The sequence below is a fragment of the Oryza sativa genome, chromosome 2, assembly GCF_034140825.1.
Source record: "Oryza sativa Japonica Group chromosome 2, ASM3414082v1".
In the NCBI taxonomy this organism is placed as follows: Eukaryota; Viridiplantae; Streptophyta; class Magnoliopsida; order Poales; family Poaceae; genus Oryza; species Oryza sativa.
The window spans coordinates 33567470-33590003 of NC_089036.1; the positions used below are offsets into that span (position 1 = coordinate 33567470).

At 39.8% G+C, this 22534-nt stretch overlaps 3 protein-coding genes across 3 annotated transcripts; 2 read left to right on the forward strand and 1 right to left on the reverse strand.

The window, feature by feature from the left end:
- Positions 1 to 1214: 1214 nt before the first annotated feature.
- On the forward strand, positions 1215 to 5259 carry LOC4330921 (mRNA cap guanine-N7 methyltransferase 2-like). The gene is made up of 12 exons (NM_001416976.1): positions 1215 to 1601; positions 2004 to 2093; positions 2218 to 2296; positions 2388 to 2482; positions 2581 to 2652; positions 2739 to 2848; positions 3715 to 3825; positions 3908 to 4000; positions 4086 to 4154; positions 4313 to 4401; positions 4474 to 4571; positions 4654 to 5259. The coding sequence occupies exons 2-12, from the start codon at positions 2013 to 2015 to the stop codon at positions 4774 to 4776; spliced, it is 1020 nt and encodes a 339-aa protein (NP_001403905.1). The 5' UTR covers positions 1215 to 1601; positions 2004 to 2012; the 3' UTR covers positions 4777 to 5259.
- A 1046-nt stretch (positions 5260 to 6305) lies between these two features.
- On the forward strand, positions 6306 to 11632 carry LOC4330922 (uncharacterized). Its single transcript, NM_001416977.1, has 8 exons — positions 6306 to 6588; positions 6913 to 7408; positions 8433 to 8630; positions 8761 to 9033; positions 9162 to 9264; positions 9884 to 10002; positions 10290 to 10466; positions 10555 to 11632. The coding sequence occupies exons 2-8, from the start codon at positions 7097 to 7099 to the stop codon at positions 11344 to 11346; spliced, it is 1974 nt and encodes a 657-aa protein (NP_001403906.1). The 5' UTR covers positions 6306 to 6588; positions 6913 to 7096; the 3' UTR covers positions 11347 to 11632.
- Positions 11633 to 12639: 1007 nt separating this feature from the next.
- On the reverse strand, positions 12640 to 22056 carry LOC4330923 (ATP-dependent DNA helicase Q-like 3). Its single transcript, XM_015767464.3, has 20 exons — positions 21925 to 22056; positions 21313 to 21476; positions 21044 to 21151; positions 20931 to 20938; positions 20768 to 20851; positions 20425 to 20565; positions 20287 to 20321; positions 20058 to 20141; positions 19863 to 19951; positions 19397 to 19549; positions 19205 to 19301; positions 18935 to 18938; positions 18702 to 18851; positions 18538 to 18630; positions 18381 to 18446; positions 17933 to 18060; positions 17502 to 17593; positions 17300 to 17430; positions 17046 to 17155; positions 12640 to 13278 (listed from the first exon to the last, which is right to left on the reverse strand). Exons 2-20 carry the CDS (start codon positions 21467 to 21469, stop codon positions 12747 to 12749), a joined length of 2262 nt encoding a protein of 753 aa, XP_015622950.1. The 5' UTR covers positions 21470 to 21476; positions 21925 to 22056; the 3' UTR covers positions 12640 to 12746.
- Between the last annotated feature and the right edge of the window lie 478 nt (positions 22057 to 22534).

A 22534-nucleotide genomic window follows, 5' to 3' on the forward strand; every position in this document is an offset into this window, starting at 1 on the left:
AGCTAAGAAGTTTCTTACTGAGGTTTGTGGTCATGTCAGGAATCTGGAGGGGACGGAAGTTTCCCATTAGAATCTCTCATCATTTTTACTGTCAAAATGTGCGTATTAGAGCATGCTCAATGTATAATGTCTACTTAAGCAATAAGGTGGGACCCGGTATTAGTTATGGTGTTTGCTACAATATATATGGCAAGAGAAGGCATTAGCCTGGGTCCTACTAGTTTCACTCAATTATATGGCATGTGAGAGAGAAGAGGAGAGAGAGAAGAGAAAGTATTGTTATTTTATTCTTATGACATTATGGGTAGCTTATCTTAAAGACTACTATATGGATTACTTTCACAATGTATAATGACCACTTTAGAGATTTAAGACCCTCTCCTATTGCTACATTGTGGCTGCCCGGTAGATGTCAGACCTAAAAAAGAAAGGGACAATTTACAGAAGTTAGTTAAACCGAGTGCAGTCTGCAGTGAGCTGGGCCTTACAAAGTGAAAGCTGGTCCCAACGAGAACGAGTGGGTTTGCGATCTCGATTGACCAGTGAAATTTGAGCCCAACGAGACGTCGACTAATTTTGCCACGCTTCATCCTCTCATCTTTTCGCTTATGCTTATCAGCTAAAATTTAAATTTTCAACCTTAAATATTTGATTTTAAGATTTCTTTTTCATCATAGTTTGTTTTTCGGCCTTTGCTTTTAAATCGTTAAGAACACGTATATAAAAGTTTTATTCACAAATTATTTTTTATTTGCAAATGTAACGTTACGCTTTTGCTTATTATCAACCAAATGATGGGTCTGTCAATGAATTTTGACAAATCCTAAACGAAATCCACACTCGAGACGATGAGAAATCCGATCGAAATTTATCGACATTCTGAACCCTACTACTCACAAGCCGTATGGCCACACACAGAGGTATTCCTATTTCCGCATGCTACGTTTGCCCAGGGTTATAATTCAATGAAATCCAAAAATGTGGACTTTTCGGATTTGGTTAAAAACAAAAACCTCTTCATTTTTTGGATCAAGTTTTATCGGTTTATCAATGGATTTCACGAAATCCGATGTTACCGTTCTTGAGTGGATTTAGATCCGCTATCTGAGGCTGATAAGCTAATTGGTGAAAATATTTTGACTTTTAGTTTATTTTTTAGTTTTACAATTACAGTTTCTTGTGAAGATCTACAGAGCTTGTGAGAGCTGAAGGGTGAAGGCTCCAGCTCCCCAAACAGCCCTCTCTCTCTCTCTCTCTCTCTCTCTCTCTCTGACTCTTGACTCTCTTTCGCTGTGCCTGTGAGCAACGCTGTTCTCCTCCCTCCGGCCTCCGGCCTCCGCTCTCCGCCTCGCCTCGCCGCCCGATCCGCGCGTGCCTTCTCCTCCTCCCCCTTCGTTGCGTGCTCGGCCTCCGCACCCACCCTCCGCTTCGATCAGCCGCAGCCCGACTCCCCCCTGCTTCCCCGCCTACTCCGCGCCGCCCGCCTTTGGCGCTCGCCGCCGCGGTCGCCCCCTTCCGCGGCTCGTCGCTGGGTTCTCGTCCAGCACGCGGGTGCCGGTTGCTTCTTCTTCTTCCTCCTCATCCGGTCGCCGCGTCACCAGGTTGGTGTCCCCGCATTGCCTGCTGCGCCGCGCGCGGTAGATAGATTGGGCACTGTCGAATGGGTTGATTTTTTTTTCGAGGATGAGCTGCTGCTATTGCAGTTTCTAGATCGGGAAGCTCTTAGAACTCGATTGCTTTTTGCTAATTATGTCACTAGAGCAGGAATTACTTTGACCTAATTCACCCCCCTAAACCCTAAACCTTTGGTGTACTTTCTAAGTTCTAAGGAACTAGGGAAGCGTAGTGTTAGCGGTTGCATGTGCTATTATTATCTGAGTTAGTAAAGCCAGATTTGTTTGATTTTGCGATTTATTTTTTAGTATGTGCTCAACACCACCATTGCAGTATCTGTAGAAATATTTTTTCATCATTGGCTCATGTCCTACTATCTGTAATTGCAGGGTTAGTGCATGGCAGTGACACCGCATCATCGGCTATATGAATTTGCTAAGACTGCCCTTATCAAGATTTTCGCATTCCCTTATGCCACGGTCTGTTATCTGCTCCCCTCTTTCCTGATCTTCGATTTTGTTCCAGATCAGCATGTTCCAGATCAGCGTGAATCTTAGAATCAGAAAACTGATGCTTCTCTTTGTTGATTGTGAAATACAATAGGTCTGTGACCTGTATTGTGATGGTGGGGTTGATACAGACAAGTGGGGCGATGCACAAATTGGTCACTACATAGGGATTGGTAGGATAATTCACACTAGCCTAAGCCTCTCCATGGTTACATTGTCTAGTCTGTCTTGTTAATTTGACGAACATACTACTTTCTACAATAGATGCCTCTGCATCAGGTGTCAATGATGCTCGTGAGCTGTGGGAGAGCAGAAAGAAACTTTTCACGTCTGAGTTCATCGAGTTAGATCCTTCTGCTGTACAACCTCCATCCCTCCTTTCATACTTGCAACTAAATACACTAACATTCTAGCATGAGTAGTTTATAGCTGACACTTTTAGTGGTTTATACAACAGGATGACTTTGAAGCTCAAATGCAAGAAAAGGGCATCCAAGCAGATATAGTTTGTTGTATGCAGCATTTGCAGGCAAGTTGTCTGTTCTCTGTTGCTGTAATATGGTGTTTACTTATGAGCTTTGCTAATCTTCACTGTTAATCTATATTGAAAGACAGTTATGTTTCGAGAGTGAGGAACATGCTCAAAAGCTTCTGAATAATGTATCATCTTTACTCAAACCTGGAGGCTATTTTGTTGGCATAATTCCTGATTCATCTACAATATGGTATGGGCAACTCATGAGAATTCTGTTTTTTTCTGTCTAGCGTTATAGACCAAGGTCTTCAAGGCTGCATACAGGCAATGGGTGCCTAATCTTGTAGCACATAAATAGCATAAGTAGTCCTTTATGCTGCATAAGTATTACAAGGGGCATAACACTTAAGTTTTTTAGAACCTTGTTTATGTCTTAATTTCTTTCTTCTTGCGATTTTTTAAAAAAAATAATATGATTTTAATGGAAAATCGCAAAAATATAGGTCGGTTAGGCGAAATCGCAAGTTTAGCACCCTGTCGAACAACCGTGGTTTGACAGGGGAACAACCGTGGTTCGACAGGGGAACCTATCGAACAACTGTAGTAGTTTGACAGGATAGTTGGTCCAAGAAAAAAAAAATAAGTACTTGCTACAGTATCCGGTAGGAACATATCGAACATGCAAAGTTCGATAGGGGACATATCGAGCAGGCAATGTTCGATAGGGGCGCGGCTACAGTGCTACAGTGTTTTTTTCTTTTTTTTAAAAAAATATTTTATCACATGTCGAACTGTCCCAGTTCGATAGGTACCCTGTCGAACTACGGTTGTTTGATAGGTACTCTATCGAACCACAGATGTTCGACAGGTTGCTAAACTTGCGATTTCGTCTAATTGGCATATATTTTTGCGATTTTCCATTAAAATTGTATTATTTCCAAAAAAAAAATCTCTTCTTGCATTATAGATTATATAAGAAATAGCCAATGGCATAAATTTTGCAGTTGCTAAGATAGAAGGCTAGAATTATTACCAAGAAGAATAAGATCGATACCTCAATTGAGTTAGCCGTAACTGTTGGATGTTTCTAACTTATATGATATTTCTAAATTGTAGGACAAAATATCAAAAGAATGTCGAGGCTTCACATAATAAGGGTCTGAAGACTGTTCCAAATAGCATTCGCTCAGAGAACTATGTCATCACCTTTGAAGTTGAGGAAGAAAAGTATGACTCGAGCTTGTGTATTTTAAATATATATAAAAATTCAGGTTTGTTATGGTGAGGGATCATATGCAATATGGTGCAGGTTTCCTTTCTTTGGAAAAAAGTACCAACTCAAATTTGCAAATGAATCAATGTTCGAGAATCACTGCCTGGTCCACTTTCCCAGCTTTATGAGGTAATATTTTCCTTATTAGTCTTCCAACAATTGTTGTACAGCCTTATTTCGTAAGGTATCACATTGTTAGATTATGTTGAAACAGATTAGCAAGGGAGGCAGGACTTGAATATGTAGAGATCCAGAATTTAACCGAGTTTTACGATGATAACAGGTGCCAATATCCTATTGCAAGTTCTATATTATTGTCTTTGCATCATTTTGTTGTTTATTTAGAGTAACCATTCTTCGGTTTTTTTATTTGCGATGCTTAGGTTACCCTGTTTAAAGCTGATAGTTACTTTTTTGTGTGTGTGTTCTCACCGACTCCAGAACTCAGTTTGCTCCATTGCTTGGTGGTTATGGTTCCAGTTTGGTGGATCCGCGTGGAAAGCTTGTCGCTCGTTCGTTTGATATTTTAGGTGATGTAGCCTTTTCCCTTCAGGATTCACTGAAGGTCCCAGTTTACTCATTGCCTGATATAATTTCTGCAGGCTTGTATTCAACTTTTGTTTTCCAGAAGCCTGACCCAGATGCAATGCCACCAATTGTAACACCCGAATTGCATGATCCTGAGAATGATCAAGAAGAGGTCTGCTCTGCATTTAGCAGGTGTTGATATTTACTATCACATTTTACTGATATTTTTTTGTTAACTGTGAGTGAAATATCAGGAATGGCTCTGGACGCAGCAGGCATCAATGGACGATGGAAGGGTCTCACGTACTGATATACTTCCTCCTGCGGATAATGAGAAAGGCATCCTTGGTCCTGGACCTGCAGATATGAGGCTTTAAGTTCACTGAACAACTGGATATAGGCTCACTGCTGGAGTTGGAGCAACGATGCTCCTGCAAAGCTGCAATTGGTGGTTTATGGATGCATACATATGCATGATGCTCACGTAGTTTCTAAATTTATTTAGGCTCTACCTGTAAAAAGAAAACCTTTCAGTTATTCTTGAGAAGATAGAATTAGCACCAATGTCATATGTCACGGTAGAAGATATTGATAGAGTAGTTCACTAATTTTGTAGTGGATCCTTTAAATATTACTCCCTTTGTCCTATAATATAGCAACCTAATACTAGATGAGACATTGAAATGTTACAATGAATCTAGATAACCTCCTGTCCAGATTCGGTGTATCATGAAATGTCCAATCCGGTATTAGATTATTATATTATGGGATGGAGGGAGTACATCATTACCCGTTTACGACTGACTCAGTACCGACTGTCTTTTCTTTTGCATGATGTGGTAACAAACCATCGCGAATCACTTCCGTCTCACACGTCTACGCTGCATTTCTTTCCCCCTCATGAACTCTCGTATCCATTCCATATGCATGTGCCGAGAGAAAGGGAGAAAAGAAAAGATAAAAAGAGCGGTGTCTAGAACGCGACGACGAACTCGATGCAAAGCAAAAGTTTTTTTGTTGGGCATCACTCGTGCCTGCCGCGATGCGCTTCCGGACAGGCGACATCTGCCTGCGGTTTTGTGCCGTGCCGCGCGCTTTCGCGACCGGGTGTGGACCAGGAGGGCACGCAGACGCAGGCAGGATGGACCGAATCGCGCGTGCAAAGCGGGGGACGCGGTTGATCGAGTTGGTGTTGGAAGGTTGGTGGTGGTGTTGCCGCTGGCCACTGCAGCACTGCTGGATGATTGTTGATCGCCCACGGCGGCCGGGGACGGAGGCACACGGACCGGGACCGGTGGCCCGCTCTCACCTGCACGGCACCACGACTGCCTTCCTTCCCCGCTCAGGAGAGCACCAAACCTCAAAAAATAAAATTTTCACCTGCTTCAAGAGTAGTACCAATATTTGTTTTTATATACTCCCTCTGTTCCATAAAAACCAACCTAGAACTAGATATGACATATCTTATTGCAACAAATCTAGACATACTAGAATATGTCATATCCAGTTCTAGATTTACTTTTTTAAATGAAAAACAGCACAGGTGTACCTTTTCATTGAATAGAGTAGGAGAAAATACAACCCCTAAAGGTAAACCGCTTGAAACACTGGCCAAGCTAGAAAAGGTAAAACTGAAATTCATATTTTTATAGAGTTTGTTTGAATTGTTGATAACTGGATAACAGTCCTGATTTGGAGTTTGGACGGGCACAAACACAAATCGCTACTCACCGTCTCACCGAGTTCACAGTTCCGGGAAACTGTTACTCCGAGACCCACTTCGCCGCGAAGTAACCGGACCCTTATCCTATGGATATAGTTGGGGCCCCCTTCCCCGGCCCACCACCGCACGCAACGCATCGGACCACTTGACTTCGCGCAGCGGCAGCGGCAAACCGCTTCCCGGAAAAGAAAAAATAAAAAAGAAAAAAAAGAGAAGAGCCGCGTCTCCCTCCCACCGAAATCCCTCCTCCTCCTCCTCCTCGTCCCCCATTCGCCGCAGGGCTCGGCTCCACACGAACGCGACGCGGCGGCCGCCACCGATTCCATCCGGAGGAAGGAGCCGCGCCGCCTCCTTCCTATATCCCTCCTCCTCTCCCGTCCTAAACCCTAGCCGCGACCGCGAGTTCGGGGTCCTAATCCGGATCGACTCCGCCTCCCCGAGTCGCTCGGACGCGTTCTTCTTCCGGGTAATCTTAATCTCCTACTATTCCGCGTTTGAGCCTTTACGCTCTCTTTCTTTTTCTTGTGTGTGCGTGATTTGGCGGTGATTCTCGAGGTAATTCGTTGCTTCCGCACGTTGGTTTTCTCGGTCGATTTATTATCTTGTGGTTTTTTTTGGGGGGTTGATTTGGTGTAGGGGTTCAATGATCCATTATTACTACTTGTGCTGTATGTAGGGCTGGGAAAATTAGGGTTTGTTTTCCCGTTTGTAACGGCTAATTATTATCTCGGTGAAAAATCGACGGCCTCGCTGTAATATTAAGGCTCGAAATCTATCTGTGTGGTACCAGGTTTGACTTTGTGCTGCCCAAGATTGCATCTCCAGCGGAAGAATCAGAGGGATTAAATTAACGCTGTCTGGCTGCGCCATTAATAACCTTGGGTGGTGGTGGTGGTGGTGGTGGTGGTGGTGCTCCACTGGAGTGGAGGCTGTGAGCAAGCTAGTGGAGTGGGGGCGTTTCTTAGGCAGGTGCTATGGCGACAGCAACAATGGCAACCGCAGCTGGCGCGGCTGCGCTTCTGTACTACACGCTGAACCGCCGGCTTCAGGTGGAGAAGCTGAATCAGGAAGGCGATTGCGGCAATGAAAGAGATGCCGCGACGAGGGGGGCCCTCAGTACCACCAGCAGGAGCAGGGTGTCAAGGAGGGATGTTCGTGCCCCTGCCACATGGCTGGAGACAATTTCCACTCTGTCGGAGACACTGCGGTTCACATACTCAGAGACCCTTGGGAAGTGGCCCATCGGTGACCTCGCTTTTGGGATTAGCTTCCTCCTCAAGAGGCAGGTTGGTAACCATTCCTTTGTTGCTAATAAACATGCATCTTTGTAATTTGTACTACTTAATAATTGTAAGCTAATAGGGTCTGCTTCCATGATTTATCTTGCAAATATTGTAGTGATTATAATATGGTGCAGTGTGCATTTATATTAGCTTTGTTAGCATAATGGGGCTCTTCAATTTTGTTAAACTAAAAGTAAAATAATTTTGGAAACACTTTATCCTAGCCTATAAATTGATTTGACGATCTGAACAGCTCGCAGATCATTTACCTCATATTATTCAATCTGTATTATTGGCTTTTTGTCTTGAACATCTGATATAAGTAAAGGGAGAAGGTGCTCCATACAACCCTGCAAAATTTTACCCCTCTCCGGAACAACAATTTCTGGTAGAAGTACATGAAGGATTTTTGTAGTATGGATAAAAAAAAATTATGGTATCATTGAAAGAAGCCCTTTATGTATATATCATTTCATGGGAACATATCCTGTACACAAGCCTTCTCGTGTAAACACTGTGCCCACCAACTAACAAATTTTATAAAAAAATCTAGAAAAAAATGTACAAGTACTTCCAATAGTATTACACTTATATGCAAAGTCTTAACCTCAAATCAATATATTTTAGCCGTGACAGAAAAGATAAAAACTCTTGACAGTTTTGAGAGTATAAATCTGTTAGAAATTTGTCTCTTTTTTTTTGCTCACTATATATAATGAATTTGAAAATGAGACTTTACAGATAGATGTAATACTACTAAAAGTACATATACATTTTTTTTTTTGAATTTTTGGTGACATGTTTTAGTATATATGAGAAGACTTGTGTGCATAGGATATGTTCCCTCATTTCACTCCATTAAATTTACCCCCATTCCTTTTGTATGTTACCATCCACAATGCTGCCCATCCTAAATACATACAACTGAAAGCATATTTTTTACAGCATAAAACTAATCTGTAGTGCACACCGGCACACACACACTTCAGCAGAGTTTCTGATCCACTGGTTGTGACATGTGTTCCAGGGGAATGTACCTGTAGCAAGCATATATGCTGGAGATGATAGTGTGGAGCTCAATGGAGCTCCAGTAATTGCTGACTTAAAGCATCATTTAAATTTGTTGACACTATGTTGGCATTTCTCCAAGAAGCCGTTCCCGTTGTTTTTGGAGGCGACTGGCTACTCTTCGGAGGATGTTCTTATGCAAGAGCCTAAAGCAGGAGTGAGTGAATTTTACCTGTGTTTCTTTAGGGGTATCTCTTCTCTTGCTGATTCTGCATTCCTGTAATATTTCACAAGGAAAAAAGTGCCTACTTTGCATTGATCTGGTGTTTTTCTTGGGATCCTTGCAGATTTTGAAGCCAGCTTTCACCATTATACTTGATAGAGACAAGCAATGTATACTTCTATTAATTAGGGGAACCCACAGCATCAGGGACACACTAACAGCAGCCACTGGTGCTGTGGTTCCATTCCACCATACTATTGTACAGGAAGGTGGTGTTAGCGATTTAGTTTTAGGGTACGCGCACTTTGGGATGGTTGCAGCAGCTAGATGGATTGCAAAGCTTGCAGCCCCTTGTCTTGCTCAGGCATTGCATACTCATCCAGATTATAAAATAAAGGTACAGCGCTTTGCACTGTTTTTGTGCTCTCCTACCCACTGTTGTAATAGTGCTGAACGTCGTATCAGCACAACCATTTAGAGACGGATGCACTTATTCTGTATTGTGTTCATGGTAAATTTGTATAGATTGTTGGACATTCACTTGGTGGTGGTACAGCAGCTCTGTTGACATATGTCCTGAGGGAACAGCAGGAGTTTGCATCTACTACTTGTGTCTCCTTTGCTCCAGGTATGTGTGCTATGATGTTTTTCTGAGAGTTATCTTGCTGCACACTGAACAATGAAAATTGAAAATACTGCTTTGTCACTTTTCCTTATTCCACTGGCCATCTCCTTTGTTAACATAAACCTGCATCTCATGCAGTAAACATTATAGGATAACGGACTAGATATCTCTTTGACGAATAAGTTCTTTTTTCTTTGGGTATTTGAAACGTGCATCTTAATATTTTGGGGCAGAAAAGTAAACATGTTTTTTTCCTCACGTTTGAGTACAATGGTTCCAATCCTTATCTTTTTAGATCAACTTATGGTGTAGATAGTGATTTAATGATCTTAAGATTGAAACTGCTATTGTTTGGAGCTATCATAAACATAATTGTTGTCTACCTAGAATCTCATATAAACTTAACTCTTCTTCCCCAATTCTCATTGGAAGCTTACTTTTGATTCTCCTAGAAGTTAGGCCTGTCGAATCTAATAGAGCCATGTGCATATTTGCATCTTAAGAACATGGAGTTTTTTCCACTGCAAACTCCGAACAAAATGTTGATGGACTACCATATCTCCAATACAGAAGTTGCAATATTGGGATTGATTTATTGTTTTGTTGATGCTCTATTTTGCAGCTGCTTGTATGACATGGGATCTGGCAGAATCAGGAGTGCATTTTATCACTACAGTCATCAATGGAGCTGATCTGGTGCCAACCTTTTCAGCTGCATCAGTAGACGATCTTCGTTCAGAGGTTTTTTTTGCATTCTATTGATTTATTCTCTGCAGTGGAACATAGTATTACAGCTAGTCTTATCAGCTTATCAACTGTCAACAGGATTGTTGTAATTGATATGAGTTCTTATTCTTGTTGAAGTAGATATAAGATATAATAGTCATAGTTAAGTTGCATAAAAAATATCTTTTTTTTTCATGTCTGTAGGGATGTTTGTATATCGTCATAGCTCACAATAATGCCATTTTTGTAATAAAATAACTCCTGCTTTTTTCAAAATATAAAATAGAAGTTATTGCATACAGGTTACTGCATCTGCCTGGTTAAACGATCTGCGCCACCAAATAGAGCAAACCAGAATTCTGAGCACTTTCTATCGATCTGCGTCAGCCTTGGGATCAAGACTTCCTTCAATAGCAAATGCCAAAGCAAGAGTAGCTGGTGCTGGTGCTATCCTAAGACCTGTATCTACCGGGACACAGGTTGCCTCCATAGCTTTGTTCTCGCTAAGTTCAAATACATTTATGTTATCCTTGACTAATAATGTTGGCTATGTATCCTTATGGTCAGGTTGTAATGAGGAGAGCTCGTAGTGTAGCACAAGCAGCTTGGACAAGACCAGCACTTCAGCTATCCTCATGGACATGTATTGGCCCAAGGAGGCGAACTAATACTGTATCCACTTCAACAGTAACATCAGAAGAAATAAGAGCAACAACAAATGATGGCTCTGAGTCCACTTCTCTGTTGACTGAAACCACAGAGATAGTTAAAACTGAAACCATGCAGTTTGCTTCATCAGAAGAGGTTCAGAGTTCGAGTGAGGTGTCAGATGCTGTTGGAATGATGGATGAGAAGGTAGATAGTGACGGTGAGGACATCATTGATCACCATGTGGATGAGGACAGGATGACTGACGTAGAGCTGTGGCAGCAACTTGAAAATGAGTTGTACCGAAGGAGTGAAGATGACGAAATAGTGGAGGATATGACTGAAAGTGCTATTACTGAAGAGGTGGGTGGCACAGCTGAAGATGTGCTCAGTGAGACCAATGACAAGGAGGTACATAGATTTTATCCTCCAGGAAAAATCATGCATATATTAACTTCCACCATAGAGGAAACAGTCAGTGCCGAAGAGTCGAGCGTGCCTCATGAAGATGACACGACCGGTGATTCGGACACCAGAATAGGCATCTTCTTGACCCCAAGGTCATTATATGGCAAACTGAGGCTTTCAAAAATGATGATTAACGATCATTACATGCCTATATATAGAAGAAATATTGAGCAGTTGATCGCTGAGCTTGAGAAGGATTCGTCATTCCCAGTCAGTGATTGTCTTGACAGTGAAGTTCCCTAGTTTGACACATACATATATGTAGTTCCAGCTGTTGTAAACGCTGATGCAATAGAATGATAGTTTCGTTAAGTGTATCTAACATCCTCTGGAATAATTACAGAATTCTCAGGTCCCTAATCACAAGGCACCACAAACGTTGCCCTATTTCTTACAAACTCAAGGACCATTTCTGTTACGCAAAGAAATTTCTACCTTTTTTTCGTTTAGAGGATGTGAAATTATTTAAGGGATTAGCTATACAACTTTGAACGGAAAATTTCCCTAAAATCTATTAAATGTAATTATAGTATAATTATGTTGTAATTATATTAACTTAGATATAATTACAAATGTAATTCAAGTGCAAGTCGTATGTAACTTCCAAGTGTAAGTAGCATACAATTTTAGTTTTTCCCGTGCCCATACAATCTTAGTCGTATGTAACTTTAAGTGTATCGTAGGCACGGATCTGCAGCACAAAATCTGTCAACATCCCATTTGCAGAACAGATTATTTCACGCAAACTTGCAATGTTGACTAAAAACATCAGCTAAAGAATAGAAATGGACTAAAACATCAGCTAAAGAAAAGAAATGGCCGCATTTCTGCTGAGAAATTTATGTACTTCCTCTGTTTCATATTATAAGACTTTTTAGTATTGTCCACATTCATATATATGTTAATGAATCTCGACATATATATATATATATATATTAATTGGTGCTATATGGAGTATGGGCTCCAAGATTCAAATTGAGTATATACCCAATTTGAATGAGTATGAAATTTTTTTAAATGTTTAGATATGAACATTAACTTCTTTACTAATAAGTTCAAACAAGTTTGAACTGAGTTTGAACCTTTTTTTTTTGTTAGATTTTGGTTCTAGATATATAACATTCAAACATATAATTCGTTAGGTATGTAATAATGAATTGTGAAATAAAGTTGAGTTTAAGTTGTTTTCTTGTTAGGTATATGTATGAATCAAATTCATATACCTAGGTATATACTCACAATTTGAAAATTTTTAAAAATTTGAGAGAATTTGTGTGTTTTATACCTTGGAGCCCGGGCACCATGGAGTTCCATATGGGTATCCTATGTAGGTATATATATATATATATATATATATATATATATATATATATATATATATATATATATATATATATATATATATATATATATATATATATATATATATATATATATATATATATATATATATATATATATATATATATATATATATATATATATATATATATATATATGTGTGTCTAGATTCATTAACATCTATAAAAAAAAATATGAACAATGCTAGAAAGTCTTATAATATGAACCATTGGGAGTATTTCTACTGAAAAATTCATCCGGTAGGATGTTGTATGCAGTACGTACAACAGTGATGTCATCACTCATGATTTCATCTTCTTGGATGGTCCCGTCGTCCCTTGCTTCTCAATGCCAACCTTTCTACGAACACCGGAAGGCAGGCTCTCTACTTTGGAAGAACTCGTTGCACGATCCCTTCCTTTTTGGCTCATGAATTCTCTGAATGATGGTATCTTGGGGAGCTCCATATTTTCAGATAAAACCGCCACCTTTGCAATCTCGTCAGAATGCTCCGTCGTTACAAACTCCTCCGTGTTGTTCTTCAGAGGTATGTCCTTAGCTTCGTTGCTAGTAGCTTCTCCAGGGATTTTACAGATTACATCAGGAGATGCTGGAGGAGACTCTGGGACGATGGAAGGGGAGCTTGCCGCAGCACCATGATCTGTGATTTGGTCAGCAAGGGCGTGGAGGCGGTCCTGTATCTGGTCGAGGCTCGAAGACGAAAGCCACCGAACTGTGGCGGCTATCTGCGAGTTGTAGAACGTCTTGCCCACTTTCTCGTACTTCTTGAAGCACTCTACCTCAAGGTGTGCTGCAGAAGGCTCTTCATCAAACCTGAAAGCACCCATTCATTGAAATCATTAGCAATCATATACACTTCACAGTGCAAGAGAAGCACCACAAATCTGAAAACAAAAATATAATGGATCCATCCTGTTATAGCTTTGATGTAATTCCGTGCATTTCTGGGCTGAAGGCATAATTTACTCATTAGTTATTGAGCAAGGCTTATATACACAAGTCAGTGGAACAAAGGCTTACATACATGCTTAAATAAGCCAAATGCTAATATCATGGATTATTAGGCTAAATGCTAATACAAATGCACTATTGGATCAAAGGTGTAATACTCGTGTTTTGAGGCCCAAGTATAACAGATGAATTCAGGAACAAAAGCTAATACTGACGTGTTTTTGGGTCAAAGGCAAATACATGTGTAAATGGGCCAACGGTTAATACTCATAAATTTATTGGGTCAAAGGCTTTTACTCATGATTTATTGGGCTGAAGGCTTATACAGATGAGTAAATAGGCCAAAGGTGAATACTCATGAGTTATCAGGCCGAATTCATCATACATAAATGCGTACACATGCCGAAGGCATAATACTCATGAATTTTTGGGTTGAAGATTTATAGATACATAAATGGCCCAAAGGCATACATGAGCTATTTGGCCTTAGGCTAATACTCATACATATTGGAACAAAGGATAGTACTCAAGACTTTTTGGCTCTTAAGTAATACTCGTGAATTTTTGAGTTGGAGGCATATTTTTTAGATTGAAAGCTAAAACTAATCTTTTTTTTATGCTGAAAGCTAACACACTTATTTTTTTAGGTCGAAGGGGAAAATTTTGGGTCAAAGTTTAATACCCTGAAGTTTTGCACAGGAGGGTAATACTCATATTTAGAGAACACATTAATATTAGCCTTTGGCCGAATAACACATGACCATTAGTCTTTGCCTGAAATTTCACAAGTATTAAGCTTGGACCCATGATTGTTTGCCTTCGGTCCTAATTACATTACTATTAAACTTTGGCCCAGACTTTCATGAGTGTTTATTAACCATCGACGTAAAAATACGTGAGTTGCCTTTCACCAAAAATTTCATGAGAATTGACCTTTGGCTCAAAATTTCATGAGTATCGCCCTTTGGTCCAAAATTTCATGAGTATTAACCTTGGGCCCAAAAACATAAAAATGTTAGCCCAAAATTCCAATAGTGCTAACCTAGGCACAAAACGCTAATAACCTCTAGCTAAAAACACATTAGTTAGCCTTTTGCTCCCAAAACACATCACCATTAGCCTTCAACCAAAATTTATGAGTTAATACCTTTGGGAACAAAAACACGTGATTATTTGTCTTTCATCCCCAAAACACACAAGTATAAAGCCTTTGGTCCAAAATTTCATGATATTAACCTTTACGCAAATGAAACACATGAATGTTGCCTTCGGTTTGAAAAAAGCTACAGAAACATACAAGCATTGAAATTCGGTCCAAAAACATATGATTGTTAGCTTTTAGTACAAATTTTCTGAGTAATATCCTTTGGCCCAAAATTTTGTGAGTATTAATAGTGTGCCAGAAACGCATGAATGTTAGTCACTGGCCTAAAATTCCATGAGTGCTAACCTTGGGCATAAAAACGCATTAGTTTTAGCCATTGACCAAATAACACATGAACATTACTACCTTCGTGCCAAAATAAATTCACTTTTGTACATGAATCTGGATATAACCTATGTCCAAATTCATGTACAAAAGTGAACTTAATTTGGACCAGAGGGAGTATCGGCTAATATACGTGTAAATGGGCTAAAGCTTATTCATCCGTAATTAGGCCGAAGGCCAATAATTATACATTTTTGCGCCCAAGGTTAACACTCATGGAATTTTGGCAACAGGCTAAACATGTTCTTGGGCCCAAGATTAATATTACTAAAAATTTTGGCCAAAGGTTAATACTACTGAAATCTTGGGCCAAAGCTAACATTCATGTCTTTATAAGGCATTAAGTCGTGCGTTTTTGGGCCAAATGTTAATACTTAACAAATCTTCGGCCAAAGGCAAACATTCATGTATTTTCAAGACAGGCTAATAATCATGCATTTTTGGGTCATTAATTTTTGGGCCGAAGGCTAATACTTGCATGTTTATAGGTGAAGGCTAGCAAGCATTTTTGTGCCCAAGGTTAATACTCATGGGACCGAAGGCTAATATGTGCGTGTTTTTGGGCCGATGGAAAACAATCACATTTTTGGGCCAACAGAAGGCTAATACCCACAAATTTTGGTCAAAGGCTAATGTTCATGTGTTCTAGGGCGAAAGGCTAATTCATGTGTTATTTGGCCAAAGGCTAACACTAGATGTGTTATTTGGTCAAAGGCTAATACTAAAACGCTTTTGGGCCCAAGGTTAGCATTCATGGAATTTTGGGCCAAAAGCTAACTCATGAAATTATGGGGTGAAGCTTAGGAGATTTTGGGCCAAAAACTAACATTCATGTATTTTTGGGCCGAAGTAGGGCTGTCAACTAGTCGAGCTCGATACAAGCTTGAGCTGAGCTCGAACATAGCCTATAAAATGTTCGAGCTTTCAAACAGGCTCGGCTCGAGCTCGACTACTGAGCTCGATTTTTCAGTAAAACAATATATATTTCAAGGATAATCTTTTAAAAAATAATTTCTAGTTCACCATGTAAATGGAAGAGGAAAAATAATAAAATAAATATATGATGCCAATACTTGACATACAAATAACATATATAACCTCCTAATTTATTAAATAACAACAAAAATTATATATTATTAAGCTCGTTGGAAGCTCGAGCTCGGCTCGACAGAGCTCGCGAGCTTTGGGAGAGGCTCGGGCTCGGCTCGTCTGGAGCTCGAGCCGTGCTCGAATCGAGCCTAAGACGAGTCGAGCTCGAGCAGCTCGCGAGCCTCGAGCCCTTTTTGACAGCCCTAGGCCGAAGGCTAATACTCATGTATTTTTAGACTAAAGGACTCCCTTTGTTTCATATTATAAGTTGCTTTGACTTTTTTAAGTCATGACTAAGTTTATAGAAAAATAGAGCAACACTTAAAGCACCAAAAAAATTAGCAATATTTTTAACACAACAAAAAAATATTTCTAACATTGAACATATTTTGATTTTTTTTTGTTGTGTTAAAAATATTGCTATATTTTTTTATAAACTTGGTCAAATCTAAAGAAGTTTGGCTTAGAAAAAAAGTCAAAACGACCTATAATATGTAAGGCCAAATATTAATACTCATGAAATTTTGAACCAAAGGGTAATACTCATGAAATTTTAGACCGAATGCTATACCCAAGGTTAAGGCTCCCTTAGGAACACAATAAAGTCAAAACACGGTAATAGGAAAAACATAAGAATGGAGTTGCTTGGCTTCTCCAATCCTATGGGAAGAAAAACATAGGGAAAACTTCAAAACATGTGTTTGCATACAAGATAGGAAAAAATACAAGATTGTTATTTTAGATGAACAACGTGAGTGCCCTGCTTTTTAAGAATTTTTTTTAAAAGAACACAGGATTGTATAGGATTGTCATTCCATAGGTATTTCAAAGGGAAAGAAATGATTAAATCCTTTGTACCAAAGGCCTCTTCATGGTTTTTTTTTTCTCTATAGGATTGGAATCCTATGAAATTCCTGTGTATTTCCTATAAACCAAAGGGGCCTAATACTTATGAAATTATCGGCCAAAAAATGAGTGAAGAAACTTGAAAGAAACTGACAGTACAAATCATGTATTGACAATAAATCATTGTAGAATAAAACAAACTCACGGTAGATTCCCAAGTCGCAACTTTGCTTGTCCAAGGCCATTCAACAATCGCTTTTGGCTTGCATCTCTTAGTGTCTGAGATATGCTCTTCTTGTCAACAAGCTTCCCACCCTATTTATATCACTAGTTGAAGTTTATGACTAGCTGAGCAACGTGATAGATTCTTTCAAAAATATGTCTTGTCAAATTTATAAGCAGTTATTAACTCATTGTTGTTGCGAAAGAAACAAGAATCACAAAAAGGCAAACTATCACCTGCTGCTTGGTCTGACCTTTAGCTTGATAATAAGCATTTTCAGCACGCTCCAATGCTTCAAATTTTGCATCTAGCCCTGCTTTTGATGGGAGCTTTGAAATGGCAGTATTGCTCACCACCTCCTTCCCATCTGCCATTACCCCACAGACATTAGTGCACAGTGACCATATACGCACAAAGAGGGGAAAAGGTGAGCTCTACCATCGGAATCAGATATATCTTCAACTGATATGCTTGCATCATCTTCACGATTCCAAAATTCTGTCTCCATGTGTTTTGGATTAGCCAACGAGCTGCCAAGCAAATGAATTATTAGTACAGCATAATCCAGAAGTAAATTACTCCACTTAGTCTGTCTTGAGTCTACTAAATGCTATGTGCCACTGTCCGATGAGAAAAAGTTATAGATGAACAAGTAGGGGTACCAACGCCGATCGAAAAAGGTAGATTTTGTTGCCCAAAATTCAACTACTTCACATAAGATTTGTTATCAGTTCTATCTTGATGGATATACCCATTATATTATTTTGCATGAAAAGAGAGGTCAAAAAAATGTTTATGCAATGTGCGTTCTCTCTAAAAGGCAACATCATGAGTACATGAAGGAAAATTCCAGTTCACAACTAACATACCTTTTGAAGACTGGGGATATCTTGTTATAGCGACAGGTGGGCACACGACGAAGTTCCTCCAAACGTGAGGACACTAGATTTGGGTGTTTGCAAGCATCACATGAGCGTTGGCATAAAGTTGGTTGTACCTACTCATTTTACAGGTTAGCATGCAATAGTGGAAGTAAAAAACTAGAAAATACTACCTCCGTTTTTTAATAGATGACGCCGTTGACTTTTTCTCACATGTTTGACCATTCGTCTTATTCAAAAAATTTACGTAATTATAATTTATTTTGTTATGAGTTGTTTTATTACTCATAGTACTTTTAAGTGTGATTTATATCTTATACATTTGCATAAAATTTTTGAATAAGACGAATGGTCAAACATGTGAGAAAAAGTCAACGGCGTCATCTATTAAAAAACGGAGGGAGTATTAGTAATATATTCAGGATTAATGTCATACCTTCTCCCCAAAGCTCTCAATGATCATTTTTCGTCGGCAGGTAGAATTTTCGCAGTAATCAATTATCTGCATCAAGAGATGCAAGTAAAAAAAAACATGAAATCTACTGCATGATATAGTAGACCAATTCCATGTTAGGTAGCAAGAGTGCACCAACCTGACTAAAGTCGGCTAAGGCCTTCTCTGAAAGTTCAGTTGAAGAGGACGATAACTCTGACTTTTTGTTCTTGGTGTTTCTCAAAATAAATTCCTGTAAGAGTAAGACCATAGAAGCCTCAGTTTTCATGTTCAATGACAATGTACAATCTGGCACCTAATTACCATTTTCTTTCGGTCATCTAATCCATAATATAGAACACTTTTGGAAGGCTGTTGGTCACGGCCAGCTCGTCCTGACTCCTGGTAGAAGGCTTCCATGGACTTAGGCAAGTTATAGTGACACACAATACGGACATCTTGTCTATCAATACCCTGAAAAAAAAATAAAACCCAATGTATTAGCAAAGCACTTCTTCAGAAAGACTGACAAAAAAAAAACAATTAGTATAACATACCATTCTGTGGAAGGAGAATCAACATATCAATGCACACGAAGTCCCGTATTGAAAGAGGCGATGTAGAGGGAAACAGAGTAAGAGCCTCATTTGGAAAAAATATATAATATAAGTACAGAAGCCAAAATCAATCATAAACAAGTACTACAGGTTGGAAGGTAATAAGGTAACAGTACTCAGATACTACATGTGTGCTGGAACTTGTAGACATGGAATCAGCATGTCACATAACAGAAATGATATTTCAAATGATGTGGAGGGAAACTATACCCAAATGCAACAGTGGCAACAACAACTTGAGTTCTCGAGGAAAGCCAATCATCAAGAACAGAACTCCGCACCTTGCTATTTAGGCCAGCATGATAAGCTGATAAGGAGAACACAGGACTGCCATGAAAATTCTCAATTCAACAGTCCTAATAGGTCTTAAGACTTAGAAATTGTGACTTTAAATTAACGTACCAGCAGAGGAGATACCCTGCTGTGACAAATGCATAGTTAGATCATCACAAACCGCACGTTCAAGACAGTACACAATTGAGCAAACATTTCCACTGGACTTCAGTAAATTTGATATGTCAGAATAAACGTCATCAAGGAGATCCTTGTAGCGAACTGCAAAAAGTAGTTTATATTATAATATGTAATTAAGAGAGAATTGAACATAGAGACAAAATATAGGCATAGCAGTAAACAATTGACAGGAACCATATGTTCTGGGAGATACATAACTGAAAAGTACTAAATAATCATGAGGGAAGGGAACATCAGTAATACTGTCCCGCGTCCACAATAGATGATGGAAAGCATGGAAATGTAAAAACAGAAGAATAGTCAACATACCAAGAAAACAAATGCCCCAGTCTAAAGATAAAAGGTCGGTGCACTCAAGCTAAGTGTTCAAGAACCCATAAGTTGGAAAACTTACCTTCATAGAATATATTAGGCCGATTAAATGATGCCCTAAGAATTAATGGATTTCTCAAGCACAGTGACGATATCACATCTTTCTGGACTCTGGTGTAAAGAAAAAGAGAATGAAGTGTGAATAGAAAACACTAGATTAAAATATCAAGAGAAGTGATGGTGGCAGGTAGTGACTATTAAGGGGATAGTGTCTTACTTTGGAACTGCGGTTGCAGTTAAAGCTAATATAGGTATGTCTGGGAACTGGTTCCTCAGTGATGAAAGCTTGCGGTAACTAGGTCTGTATTTCATTAAAATGAGTAGAACAATTTACAAATTCTGTAACAAGGAGGAATGCTTCAACCCATTTTTTAACCAATGAATCTGCAAACGGGCAACAGACGAAAGCAAGTAGCCACCACCAAACACTAAAAATAAATGCATACCTGAAATCATGGCCCCAAGTTGAAATGCAATGAGCCTGTAGAGACAAAAAATGCAAAATAAGCCACAGATGCTCTTCATCACAGATAAAAGAAGAACAGGGTGTTACTAGAGGAGTAAAGACACTACTTAATTTATACCTCATCAATAGCAACAAGACCAAGGAGACCTCTATTGTAGAGCTTTGTTAGCTTTGCCTTGAACCCAGATGTTGCAACCAACTCAGGAGTAACATATAGCAATTTTAGAGAAGGATTACCAGAATCAAGGTCTTCATGTATCTGGGAGAAAGGCATGTATGACAAATTACAAAGTCAAGAGGAAGAGTGTTATCATACCGAACTAACCATGTGACCAGGTAAACTCAGCCAGCTATGAATTTATAGAGTCAAAATTTCAGTTGAAACTAAAGAGTCGAAAATTTTCATAAATAATTGATAATATCCTAGGTAAACCTTAATCTGCACAATGTGGAAACCTTACCTTTTGTTTATTGTGCGATGTTTGTGTTGACGAGAGAAACTCAGCTGGAATACCTTTGCTTTTCAAGCTGGCAACCTGATTCTCCTGTAATTTTCATAAACCATGATGATCCATAGTATTCAGGAACAACAATAAAAAGATACCAACAGATAACACAGCTTACCATTAGTGCTAAGCAGCAGATTTTTCAACCATATCAAGAAGCTATTAGTATATGCACATTTGTCAAGTACTATTTTTTTCTGGAAATAACTGAAGTTTGGTGGATCAATTCACCTATCAAGGGTGAGATAACAAGAACAATGCCTGACTTCACTAGAGCAGGAATCTGATAGCACATTGATTTTCCACCTCCAGTTGGCATCAAACAAAAGCAATCCCTTCCTAGAAATAAATTGCTTGTTACATTAATAGAATCCATGGTGCACAAAAGTTTCAGACAGCATACTTCAGTGATCAGCAACAAAAGTTCTTTTGACCAGAAATATTCAGCAAAACTAAAAAGAAATAAAGACTACAAGCACAAACACAGACGGGAAGAGCACCTGAAAGAACAGCTTCTATAGCCTCTAGTTGCTTTCCTCGAAAGCCTGAATATCCGAAATGTTGCTTCAAGACGTTCTCCAGCTCCTGAGGAGCTTTCTTTCCATGCCCAGATCCCGAGGCCCCCGATGCACCTTTTATGGGAAGTTGTCTCTTCATTTTTCAGCTGAACCATTGAAATCATCAGAAGAAGAAGAGCATGTCATAGCCATTATAGTGTCACAACGATCACGATACAAACAATATGCTAAATCCGCAGCTAATCGATACTATAGATTTGGTCCAACACAAGTGATACTCTGATTCGAGTGGTCGGTAAACAAATAAATCATGAAAAAATCGCAACGGGTGATCACACCCACATCTCCCGATATATGTACCAACGCAGGAGTCAGGACCCGTTAGACAGAGAAATCGCGCAAGCACAGCCAAACCAACCGAGATGCGTATCAACCCCATCACCCTCTTAGCTTTGCTCGCAGCCAGTCAAATCGGAACCCAGCGGCGCGCCACTACGGTGGGAGGCATCGAGGCGGGCCACCCCGGCGGCGTGATTGGGAGGGAGTCCGTAGGGTTCGGGGAGTGGCGGTGGAGACATCGAGATCGAGGCGTACCTACGTTAGGTCAGCGGCGACGGCGACGGCGATGGCGCCGCTGCGGTGGCGCACGCGCCGGCAGCAGCAGCAGAGGGCACCGGAGGCGACGGCAGGAAGGCGAGCGAAGTCGGCGAGCCGGAGAGAGACGACGAGGCTTGCGAGGCACACACTTCCCTTTCCTATGGGCCACGGCCCACGTAGTGCCAGGCCGTTCCCACCAAGTGGGTCCAACAAAAAGCAACGGGAGTTGGGTTGGATCCCCATATGGGCTTTATAAATGGGCCGAAACTTGCCGTCTCTGCTGCATCGATGGGAATAAGTTCACTTTAGATCCCTCAATGGAGAGAATTTAGAGACATTTGATTTACCAATTCGATCAACTTTCCAACATCGCTTGTAAGTTGGCGTTAACTTAAGTAGAAAACTATGGAATTCTTTACCCCTGATTTAATTTCGAAGTGAAACTTATTACATCAAATCGGTACTTAGTTAGCTAAGCTACTGTTGATGATGAGTAATTAAGCAGTTCTTGTTGCATTAACTATAATCATCTCCATAACCCACCGACACGGGCGCATTGATGCAGCAATTACATCTGAATTGATGCAATTAGGTGCTCTAAGTGATC

Excerpts from the sequence above, each read along its gene's own strand:
- LOC4330922 (NM_001416977.1), top strand. The coding sequence starts at position 7,097 with ATGGCGACAGCAACAATGGCAACCGCAGCTGGCGCGGCTGCGCTTCTG. Across the intron at positions 7,409-8,432 it reads GCTTCCTCCTCAAGAGGCAG|GGGAATGTACCTGTAGCAAG; the intron begins GTTGGTAACCAT and ends CATGTGTTCCAG. Across the intron at positions 10,003-10,289 it reads TAGACGATCTTCGTTCAGAG|GTTACTGCATCTGCCTGGTT; the intron begins GTTTTTTTTGCA and ends TATTGCATACAG.
- LOC4330923 (XM_015767464.3), bottom strand. The coding sequence starts at position 21,469 with ATGAAGAGACAACTTCCCATAAAAGGTGCATCGGGGGCCTCGGGATCT. Across the intron at positions 20,322-20,424 it reads GTCTTGTTGCTATTGATGAG|GCTCATTGCATTTCAACTTG; the intron begins GTATAAATTAAG and ends TTGTCTCTACAG. Across the intron at positions 19,550-19,862 it reads GCCTAATATATTCTATGAAG|TTCGCTACAAGGATCTCCTT; the intron begins GTAAGTTTTCCA and ends TACTTTTTGCAG.
- LOC4330921 (NM_001416976.1), top strand. The coding sequence starts at position 2,013 with ATGGCAGTGACACCGCATCATCGGCTATATGAATTTGCTAAGACTGCC. Across the intron at positions 2,849-3,714 it reads CCTGATTCATCTACAATATG|GACAAAATATCAAAAGAATG; the intron begins GTATGGGCAACT and ends TCTAAATTGTAG. Across the intron at positions 3,826-3,907 it reads TTTGAAGTTGAGGAAGAAAA|GTTTCCTTTCTTTGGAAAAA; the intron begins GTATGACTCGAG and ends AATATGGTGCAG.